At 36.4% G+C, this 12,680-nt stretch overlaps 1 protein-coding gene across 1 annotated transcript in view; it reads left to right on the forward strand.

Moving 5' to 3' along the window:
- The window catches only part of LOC115213411, a 29,887-nt gene extending 21,353 nt beyond the window's left edge, over positions 1–8,534 (forward strand). The window contains exons 2-3 of the mRNA XM_029782363.2: positions 169–430; positions 8,326–8,534. Of these exons, the coding sequence (XP_029638223.1) occupies positions 169–430; positions 8,326–8,490 (427 nt within the window). The 3' untranslated portion in view covers positions 8,491–8,534. The remainder of the gene's footprint in view (positions 1–168; positions 431–8,325) is intronic.
- Positions 8,535–12,680: the final 4,146 nt, after the last annotated feature.

Here is a 12,680-nt window from a genome sequence, read left to right on the forward strand (position 1 = left end):
TTTCGCACTGGGGTCGATGTAATCGACTTAATCTGTTCGTCTGTCCTTGTTTGCCCCCTCTGTGTTTAGCCCCTTGTGGGTAGTAAAGAAATATATATGCCCATGGGCATTATCAACAATTGTATATTTTCGATAAAACATTTATTTTGAAAATTTTTGTCCTTGTAGGTTTGTTAGAAGTAAGAAATATCAGAATGTCACCTATGTGGAAGCAGCTATTGGACAGCGAGATGGGTTTTCAGAATTTGTTATCACAGATGACCTTGGAACTATGCAGAATCATCTTGCTTCAAGTCACCACAGTGTAGGAGTTGGTAGAAAGTCAACTATTCAAGTTAAATGCTTCAGTGTAAAGACATTTGTTTTCAAGTACAATGTTCCCAAGAAGTTTGGTGTTTTGTCTATAGATGCCGAAGGTACTGGAGACAAGGTAAGAGTTTTATGTGTGTGTGTGTGTGTGTGTGTGTGTGTGTGTGTGTGTGCATGTGCGAATGTTCAAAATGGTGAGTAACACTTTAAGTATGGAAATCTTCAATAGTGATTTTGCAAAAGTATGCCAAGAGGAAGGAGTTGTCAAGTTGTCATACCAGTTTTAAGAAGTATAAAAATTCTTCTCGTTCCTGAGATCAGTCAGGTATCCATGTCAATAACTTGACACTTCTTTATGCCAACTGTCATCATCCATATATATATATAACATTTTCTGTATAAGCACAGTCCTTTCTCTTGCACATTACATCTTATACCTATTCTGCTTAGTTTTCCTTTCAGCTCTTTTGTGTTCTGTCGTTTACACACACTAACATTTTACATTCAGCAGAGCATTTCCTTTCAGCCTTTGTACACCTGTATTTAGTATCCGTGTTTTGCTACCACGCAGCATCATGTTTTATACACCAGTATCTTACAATCTTCTTTCGTTCAAACAGGAAATGTATTTGTTACTAGTCTGGATAATAGCCACCTCAACCCCATCTCATTCTCACCCTGGCTTTTATATTTTTAGAACACACATTTCCATTATTAATTAGGTCACCTTGATAACAGAAGCTATAGGTAGCCTTCTAAGCTTGGCCATTTACCTGGCAGTAGCACAGTCCTGTCATTTTCCTGACTGACTAATACTTTAGTCTCTGCAAAGTTTGCTTTGATACCTTTTGGTTCTAGATTTTGCTTCTGTGTCTGGAATTTCTTCCCTAATTCCAGTATAGATTTATATGTAAGAACTAGATCATCTGCATATGAGACTTTCCATGGTCAGCCAATTATAAGCTCCTCTGTTATGGCCTGAAGGGTTATGATAAATAGAAGGGGGCTGAGGACTGAGATTTGTAAATCCTACCTTGCTGACTGCACATCTACTCAACTTGCATGACCTTCATAAGCCATTTGTTTATTCAGAGTTTTCATAACAACCAGATTACAGAGTGTAGGAGTTTGTCAAAGGCATTTTTGTAAGGCTGACAAATGCTAGATACAGCAGCTTTCTCATAGCTAAGTACTTCACATGCAGTTATCTAACTAGGACATTTTTTTTGCTAATGTATGTTGAGATTCAAACTTCTTGGGACCATAAACAAATGGTTTCATATGTGTCTGTAAACAAGGAAATATAGCTGCTTCCATAGCTTTGTAGCTTGTCAGGCACATGGAAGCATTGGTGGTAACAGTCGCAATTCACAGGTCATTTGTGTGATTGTATCTGTTTCTTTATTACCCACAAGGGGCTAAACATAGAGGGGACAAACAAGGACAGACAAACGGATTAAGTCGATTATATCGACCCCAGTGCGTAACTGGTACTTATTTAATCGACCCCGAAAGGATGAAAGGCAAAGTCGACCTCGGCAGAATTTGAACTCAGAATGTAACGGCAGACGAAATACGGCTACGCATTTTGCCCGGCGTGCTAACGGTTCTGCCAGCTCACCGCCTATTACATTTGTGTGATTGTATCATCTGTTGAAATGTTGTGGGGTTGGCATCAGGAAGATGGTTTCATGGTCTTGTCATATCATTGTATCATTTTGTCATTGGGAGCATCCATGACAGAGAGGTACTTTGTTTGAACAAGGATGAAGAAGGGAGAACAAAAGATGGCCATACTCAATAGCAATGATCATCATCCATTCCATTTGCCTACTTGCATGTATATGTGTGCATGTCAGTGTGCATATACGACAGAGTGTAAGTGATTTGAGAGAAAAACTGGGTATGCATGACATCAGATATAGTGTGCAAGAGGGAAGACTGCACTGGTGTAGCCTTGTAATGCATATGAATGAAGACATCTGTATCAAGAGGTGCCAGTCTCTAATTTTAGAGGGAGCATGTGGAAGGTGTAGACCCTGCAAGATGTGGGACGAAGTGATAAGAAAGGATCTACAGAGGGGATGATGGGATTGTGATTCCTGGTGGTTTGTTGTGCTTGAAAAGACGCGTCAAGCTAAGTAAAAATGTGGTTGCCTTTGCATACAGCCTTGTCCCCTGCAATCCTCTCTGAGCATCCCTAATCTTGCAGGTATGTAGGTGCTGGTGCCACGTAAAAAGTGCCCATACTGGTGCTGCATAAAAGCACACTCTGTAAAGTGGTTGGCATTAGGAAGGACATCTAGCTGTAGAAACCATGCCAAAAAAGACATGGAACCTGAACATCCCTTCAGCTAGTCAACTCTTGTCAAACCATCTAAGCCATGCAAGTATGGAAAACAGGACATTAAATGATGATGATGATGAAACATTAAATACAACTAAGCTATTAAAAATAATCAACTGTAGTTCTGTAAACACATAACCCGTTTTTCTCTTTCATGGATATACATAAAATGTCATGTGAAAGCAGTGACAATATTTATAGGAGTGAATACCGTTGTTGCTATTATTCTATAGCTACAGGCTGTACAAACTTGAAGCTTCTTTTGTTTCTGTTGGCATTTGGCAAATAGGAAGAAAAAAAGAAAGCAAAAACAATTCAGGAGTTTCATGTTGTATTCAAAACTAGCAGAGATACCTGGCGTTGCCCGGTTACATTCAATAGAAGAATTAGACTTTTCTGTTATATATATGGATACACACACACACACACACACACAAATATATGTATATTAATATAAATACATGAAAGTACATGAAGTTTGTTAAAAAAAAGGGGATCATGTATATACCTCCTGGCTGTTGAGATTATAACACCTTGTTGTAAACAATGTTCCTTGTTTTTCCTTGTGGAGCATATACAAAAGGTTTCTTTTGGTTCCTACTCTTGAGCAGCCAACATACAGTTGCCTATGCGAGAAGCAGGGCTCTTCCAAGAGAAGATCAGCTACAGAGAGGGTTTGACCCTGAGATTTGTTAATGGACATGGCAAAGCTGACATGAAGGGGGAATTGCAGTCTTCTGAATGTAAATGGAATTTCTGCTCCTGATGGAGTAAGAAGAAATCTTGGAATAAAGACGTCATCACCTTTTCCACATCCAGAAAGAATGATCGTCTCGATAACGTGTAATATCATTTTCTTTATCACCAGTCGTGTTCCATTGCAAAGTCTTGGTGGTTCCAGATTGCGGAGTAGCATTACAGGAGTTCCAACTTTAAGTGCTAATATGTGTGGAAGTAGTCGAGGAGGGCTCCAGTGAATTGAGAAATTCAGGAGGATAGTTCACAACTTCATTTATATCTGGAATTGTATCAACAGACTTGTAAGTGTGTATAGTGCCGGGAAGAGAATGCATTAGCTGTATATTGCTCTTTCACACAGCCAATTGTGATTTTGGTAGTTTTGTGTGAAGTTGGGAAAGACTTTGTTTTTGAGGTCATCTACAGAATTAACAACAGAAGAAAATGACCACACTTCCATTTGTCCTGCAGCATCGAGAGGCATCTTGCCTTCACTAAGTGTCAAAATGTCCTGTGCAAACTTTGTGGACATTTTGTCGCCGTGTAGCTGAGCTCTCATGTTAATAATGAGACTAAAGATTGTAACATGATGCCACAGAGTAGAGGACTTTAGGCATGCTTGAACTTCATTAGCTCTAGTGCCTTTCGGAATGACAGGAAGAGTTTGCCTGAAATCACCTGACAACAGAAGCGTTACACCTCCCATTGGAGCCTGACAGTCTCGGATGTCTTTCAGAGCTCTATCTAATGCTTTGAAAGCTCCCTTGTGAGCCATAGTGCACTCATCCCAGACAATTACATAACACATTTTAAGTACTTGTCCCTGATCTGAGCTTTTGTTGATATTGCATGAAGGCATTTCGGATGCTGCTAAATTGAGAGGGAGTTTAAAAGTTGAGTGTGCTGTCCTGCCACCGGGTAACAAAGTAGCTGCAATGCCAGAGGAGGCTACAGCTACTGCAATGTCCTGATGTGCCTAACTTCTGCAAGTAGAAGCTTTGTAATAAATGTTTTTCCTGTCCCTCCAGGAGCATCGAGGAAGAAGATTCGTTCCTCGCGTTGGCGTACACTGTTAAGAATAGTTCTGTAGGCCTGCAGCTGGTCCAGAAGTAATTTAGGCTCATTTTCAACAATGTACTTTGAAAGCGCTTGAGTGTCGTAGGTTGTTTCACGAATGACAGCAGTGGGAAGGCTATTTGACCCTGACCTGAATGCTTGTGGCAGGCCATACGTCGATAATTCATTTCCACCCAGTTTAGCAATTCTGTCTTCAATGTCAATGAGTGTTTTGTTATAGATTTCATTGCTGATACCTCCATGTCAGGATAGAGCAGTTGAGCTTGGCGCTGAAGGGGACAATGTTTTTGAGATTCCAGTTCGAATGTAAGGCAGGTTTGAAAGTGTTCCCAACAGTTATTAGTTGTAGTGGTAGAGTGTTTATGCCGAATATGTACGTATGCATGTATATATATGTATGTATGCCTGTATATATGTACAAAATCCACTGTGAAGGCTTTTATTGGTCTGAAGCTACAGCAGAAGACACATGCCAAGTCACCACACAGTGGGACTGAGCCCAGGACCATGTGTTTGGAACGTAGTTTGTTACCACACAGCCACACCTGCCCCTATGTATGTGTGTGTGTGTATGTGTGCATATGTGTGTATGGGTAGATATATTATGCATGTATATATGTGTATATATATGTGTACATATTACATGTACATCTATATATATACATCTACACATAAAATACAAAATACAAAGTTATATCTTGATATCGCTAGTGATAACAATACTCAAAATATATAACAGACTGAAATTGTAGGCCCGTCTCTTGCAATTTCGATGAATTGGATCTTGTCCTCCCTCTTGTATAGAAGTGTACGGCTGCAGCGAAATTCATTTTTGGACTTTCTTCTATCGAAGGCATTTTAACAAAAATGCTCCCATAAAGACGGTGAAAATATTGTCAATTTTCCCAAACAGGGACACAATTCAATTTTTAAACAATAACCAAAACCCCTTCTCCAAAAGGGGGAGGGTTACGGTTTACAATTATTTAACAAATGCAACACAACAACGTTTCCCTGACGAGGAACCAACAAACATGATTACAATAGTCAAACAGTAATAATAATAACAAATCTTTTTAATTTATCCCCATTTATGTGAAACCACTTATTCAAGTTCAAGTCATTGATGCAATTTTATACGAATTGCTAATACACACACACACACACATAATAAGGGTGAAAAATTGAATATTAATTTGATTAATATGAATTGAAAACCAGTGGTGTAGCATATAAGACCATAGCGGATCTTCCTCTAGCAAAAAGGATGACCACTATTAATGGCTCATCCCTGTTATATAATACTTTCACTTTAATAGTTTCACTCTTGCAAAGAGAAAGTAGGAGAAAGTGTGGTGGTAATAGCAGGAGTAAACCACTTGAAATGAGAGAGGCAAATCGTAAAATATTGAGTTTTCTCGAATTTTTGCTTAATTGGGGGTGAAATTGAAAAAAACTTTATATGCCATGATCCAATCGAATCTACTTAGAAAAATCATGGGTAAATTTCAATTGAAGAAATTCTATATTGTAGAATTGTATTAAAAAGAAACATGGGAACAGGCAGAGAAAATCTGCCTTTTATCATAAGAGATACCTCATTTTCTTTGTTCCTGTATTCCACCTGTAAAATAAGCATATAACTGACTACATCATCCTTTAACTCAGCATGTATTCTACAATAATATCACATACCAATGGTGTGTACACTGCCATTTGCCTTCATCATCATCATCATCATCATGTAACATCCGCTTTCCATGCTAGCATGGGTTGGATGATTTGACTGAGGTCTGGCGAACCAGACTCCAATCTGATCTGGCAAAGTTTCTACAGCTGGATGCCCTTCCTAACGCCAACCACTCCGAGAGTGTAGTGGGTGCTTTTACGTGCCACTGGCACGAGGGCCAGTTTGGTGGTACTGGCAACGGCCATGTCCAAATGGTGCTTTTACGTGCCACCTGCACAGGAGCCAGTCTTGCGGCACTGGCGACGCCTTCTCAATATATATTACTTTCTCACTTAATTTCTATCTCTTTCTCACCAATTAACACAGAACATAATTCAAGTGCTATTCAGTCCATTTCTTATCAGTGTCTCCAGATCCCCTACATGCATAGCCCAATCACTTCCATTAATTATCCATGTGAATGTGGAATATCTTCAGGAGTTTCTCGTTACTCTCCATGCAAATCATGTGGTTTGTTTGATGTGTGAGGATGAATTAGGTTGGATCGAACAACAACCTTTACAGTGACAACAATGTCATTATTCTTTCATTCATTTACTTGTTTCAGTCATGTGACTGCAGCCATGCTGGAGCATCGCCTTTAAGGGTTTTTTAGTCAAAGAAATCAATTCCAGGATTTATTCCATCTATCTTTTTTGCCGAACTGTTAAGTTATGGGGTTGTAAACACACCAACATCAATTGTCAAGTGATGGTGGGGAAACAAACACAGACACAGAGACACACATAAATCTACTAAATATGTGGAAAATTGGTGTGTGTTTGTTTGTGGCATTGTTAGCTAACTCCTCCTACATTGTTTTAACGATTTTGATGAAACTTGACACGTGAGTAGAACTCATGTCTAGAAACCTTGTGACATACTTAGATCGTTGAAAAAAATCGATAATATGACCTCTGGAAGGGATCTTTATATCTACTTCATATAACTAATTTTTTTTAAACACCCAAGGGAATATGCACCTGCATAATATTTTTTTTCAACACTCAAGGGAAATAACCCATAGCACCTACACTTTATTTGAATTCTTACTATCTGTTGATTAATTTCATGTTATTACATAACTGACTTCACAATTTGGGTATTCATAACTTATTGGGAATTCCTAAAAACAAGATCCTGTGTAAGACAGTTCGGTATTCTCAATTCTCAATAAATGCACAAAAACCGTTTTAAGGGCTACATACTTTGTATTGTTATTACTGGATTAACGAAACAATTATGAGAACAGAACCAAGGGATAAGCCCTGCTTTCCTGGGAATTACCAGGTACATTATTAGCTAGTATATACATATATACATATGGTGAACTTCTTATAGTTTCTGTCTACTAAATCCACTCACAAAGTTTTGGTCAGTTCGATGTCATAGTAGAAGACACTTGCCCAAGGTGCCATGCAATGGGACTGAACCTGGTTGGGAAGCAAACTTATCACACAGCCAAATTGCACTTGTATACACACACACACACACACACACACAAATAAATACACATGAGTACAAAACAAGGTGGTAAAAATAGTACTCGAATACTGAAGGTAGAGTAATATACTTTATTATTAAAGCTGTAAAAACATTACAAAAAACTGTGACTCAGACCTTTACACTCTCGTTTGTCTATTATTTTGATAAATATTACCCTGACGAGATTCATATACATAAATGTGAATTTTTTATAAATTCACCAGTGAATATGAATTGAAACAAATTGTAGGATATATGTTTGTTTTAATTATTTGTTATATTATATTATATTATAGCTTTTTATAGTATAATTATATTATATTATATTATAATGTTAATAAATTTATAATATGTCAATTGTATTTCTCTATTTCCTTTAATAGTTATATATTGAAATTATACCATTTTAAGTTTGGATTTTTTGTCTTCTGTATTGTAGTATTTAACTGAAAATCCAGTGACAATTGGATGTTTTCCATCCATTTGAAGGAATTTATTTTGAACATAAAACAGGTAGAACATATGGGCCAGGTATGGCTGGTTTAAATGATAAAGGTTTAAATGTAATTAAAAATCCTTAATAAAGAAAAGAAATATTCCCAGAAAAATAATCAATGTTTAATGGTCTTATCTTTTTCAGATCTTAAAACAGTTCATTAAACTTGGCTTCCGCCCGACCTACATTATCTATGAGGCTCTGCATAACTCTGAACCAATCTTAGAAACCATGGATTATCTCCATCGGAATGGATACTTTCCGCAGAGTAAACGAGGATGGAATTATATCTTTGAATACCAATTTTGAATATTTCAAGTTAAATAAAAATAGCTGTGGAAGAGAGAGTGATGGAAAAGAAACAAAATTCAATGTTTGATGGGGAATACACTTACACGCACACACACACACACATATACACATATATAGACACTTACACGCACACACACACACACATATACACATATATAGACACATACACGCACACACACACACACACATATACACATATATAGACACATACACGCACACACACACACATATACACATATATAGACACATACACGCACACACACACGCATATATACACATATATAGACACATACACGCACACACACACGCATATATACACATATATAGACACATACACGCACACACACACGCATATATACACATATATAGACACATACACGCACAACACACGCATATATACACATATATAGAACATACACGCACACACACACGCATATATACACATATATAGACACTTACACGCACACACACACACACATATACACATATATAGACACATACACGCACACACACACACACATATATATATGTATGTATATGTGTGTGTGTATATGTATTCATCATCATCATTTAGCACCTGCTTTCCATGCTGGCATGGGTTAGACGGTTTGACTGAAACTGGCAAGCGAGAGAGCTGCACCAGTTTCCTATCTGATTCGGATGCTCTTCCTAACGCCAACCACTCCAAGAGTGTAATGGGTGCGTTTTATGTGCCACTGGCCTGGGTGCCTGTTATATGACACCGGCATTGGCCATGACTGTGATTTCACTGGGCTTGGCGAGTCTTTCAAGCATGGCATATTGCCAAAGGTCTTGGTCACTTGTCATCAGCTCCGTGAGGCCCAATGTTCGAAGATTATGCTTCACCGCCTTGTCCCATGTCTTTCTGGTTCCCTCCACAGTTAGAGATCGACAATTCTTTACACAACAGTCCTCGTCCATATGCATCACATGACCATACCAGCACAGTCGTCTCTCTTGTACACCACATCTGATGCTCAAGTTTTCTCTCAAGATGCTTACATTCTGTTGTACATACACTGACATTGCACATCCAACGAAGCATACTAGCTTCATTTCTTTCAAGCCTAGGCATGTCTTCAGTGGTCAGAGCCATGCACACAGCCATCATACAATCTGCCTTTCACTCAGAGACGAGGCTCTTTCTAAACTTTACCCAGCCTATTCTTATTCTAGCATATATAAATGTATATATATATATATAATATATATATGATGCATATATATATATGTGTATATGTATATATATATATATATACTGTACATGCTGTACTATACTGTACTATACTGTACTATACATACATACATACTGAGACACCCTTCGGTCATGACTGACCATGGGATTGCACCTAGAAAGTTACCCTCCCAAGTCTGGGCAAGGTTGTTTATGGAAGACTAGTAGTCGTCCATGGATACCAGCCTCCCCTCTCCACGCCACCAGTGTTATGCAAGGGAAAGGCAAACGCCGATACAGCCTGGCACCTGTGATGTCGCAACTTATTTCTACAGCTGAGTGAGCTGGAGCAATGTGAAATAAAGTGTCTTGCTCAAGAACACAACACGCAGCCCATCCGGGATTCAAACTCACAACCTCACGATTGTAAGCTCGACGCTCTAACCACTGAGCCATGCGCCTTCACATACATACATACATTATATATGTATATATTATATATATATATATATATATATATATATATATATATATATATATATATATGTTAGATATTATATTATATATATATATGAAATAGTATATATATATTATGTATATATATATATCTTATATAGTATATATATATATATATTATGTGTGTGTGTGTATATATATATATATATATTATATATATATATATATATATTATATATGTATATATATAATATGTATATACTATATATATTTTATTATATATATATATGATATATATATATTATACATACTGTATATATTATATATATATGTATAATATAAAATATATACATTTGTATGTACAATATATATATGCATATACATAGATTTATATATGCTAGAATATATATATATATATATAATATTATATGTATATATTAAATATATTATATATACTATATATATTACATATATATATAATCTTTTATTTTTACAGAGCTGTACTTGCATAGCAAGTGACTTGATCTGAGATTGTGTGCTGTATGTATATATATATATATATAATATATATATATATATATATATAATATATATATATATAAAAATAAGGATATGATCGTTAATTTAAATTAAATAATGATCTTATCAAGTGGCCATCATGGAAATAAAAACCTTCAAAGGTAATAATTATTAAAATTATACTAAGGGTATCTACGAGATACTGCCATGCTGAAAATACCAGCCAGGATCTGAGTCTAAGACCACATTAAGTGTTCACTTAATGAACACATAATGTGGTCTTAGAGTCAGATCCTGGCTGCTATTTTCAGTATGGCGGTATCTCGTAGATACCCTTAGTTATAATTTTATATATATATAGATATATACTAGCTGACATACCCTGTAATTTCCAGGAAATCGGGGCTTATCCCTTAGTGTTTCACTAATCCAATAAGAACACTACAAAGTATGTAGCCCTTAAAACGGTTTTCCTGCATTTACAGAGAATACCAAACTGTCTTAAACAGGATCTTGTTTTTAGGAACTTCCAATAAGTTATTATTACCTAAGTTGTGAAGGCAGTTATGTAATAACATGAAATTAGTTACCCGATAGTAAAATTTCAAATAAAGTAGCCTTGAAAAGGGCTTTAATGCATTCCCAGAGTATATAGAACATAGGAGGAAGTACTAATAAGGTATGTATACTAAAATCGTGAGGCATGTTGTGAAATAACCGGCTTATTAGATATGAGATATCAATTCAAAGTAAATAATTCTGAAAAGAGCTTTTGTGTGTTCCCAGAAAATATTACCCTCAGGGGTGCTAGTGTTGGTATATTCTTGAATAAGTCACTAATCTAAATAAGTAGATATATTGTTTAGAAAAATACTATTTACTTGTTTAAGGGTTGTATTAGATAAATTGTGAAAATAACTCTAACAGTTCAAATACTAAAAAATAAGCATACTCAATTTGACATCTACCAAATAATTTAGGAAAATGAATAGGTTATTTCCCTTGGCTATATATAAGGATCTCTTCCAGGGGTGAATGGGTTATTTCCCTTGATTTGTAAAATAAAATACATTAGATATATATAAAGATCCCTTCCAGGGTCCCTGTTATAGATTTTTTTCAACAATCTGATTATGCCATAAGGTTTCCTGACATGAGTTCTACTCATGAGTCAAGTTTCATCAAAATCGATAAAACGATATAGGAGGAGTTAGCTAACTACTCCACAAACATGCTCACAGACAGAATTTGCCACATATGTAGTAGTATATATATATGATATATATGATGTGTATATATATATATATTATATGTACATGTGATATATATATATATATATATATATATATAGGCACAGGAGTGGCTGTGTGGTAAGTAGCTTGCTTACCAACCACATGGTTCTGGGTTCAGTCCCACTGCATGGTACCTTGGGCATTTGTCATCTACTATAGCCTCGGGCCGACCAAAGCCATTGAGTGGATTTGGTAGATGGAAACTGAAAGAAGCCTGTCGTATATATATGTTTGTGTGTGTATATTTGTCCCCCCAACATTGCTTGACAACTGATGCTGTTGTGTTTACGTCCTTGTAACTTAGTGGTTTGGCAAAAGAGACCAATAGAATAAGTCCTGGGGTTGATTTGCTCAACTGAAGGCAATGCCCCAGCATAGCCACAGTCAATGCCTGAAACAAGTGACAGAATAAAAAAATATATATGATATATATATATATATATATATAATATATATATATATATATTATATATATATATATATAGATATATATATATATATATAGGCACAGGAGTGGCTGTGTGGTAAGTAGCTTGCTTACAACCACATGGTTCTGGGTTCAGTCCCACTGCATGGTACCTTGGGCATTTGTCATCTACTATAGCCTCGGGCCGACCAAAGCCATTGAGTGGATTTGGTAGATGGAAACTGAAAGAAGCCTGTCGTATATATATGTTTGTGTGTGTATATTTGTCCCCCCAACATTGCTTGACAACTGATGCTGT

The sequence above is a fragment of the Octopus sinensis genome, linkage group LG6 (genome assembly GCF_006345805.1).
Source record: "Octopus sinensis linkage group LG6, ASM634580v1, whole genome shotgun sequence".
NCBI lineage: Eukaryota > Metazoa > Mollusca > Cephalopoda > Octopoda > Octopodidae > Octopus > Octopus sinensis.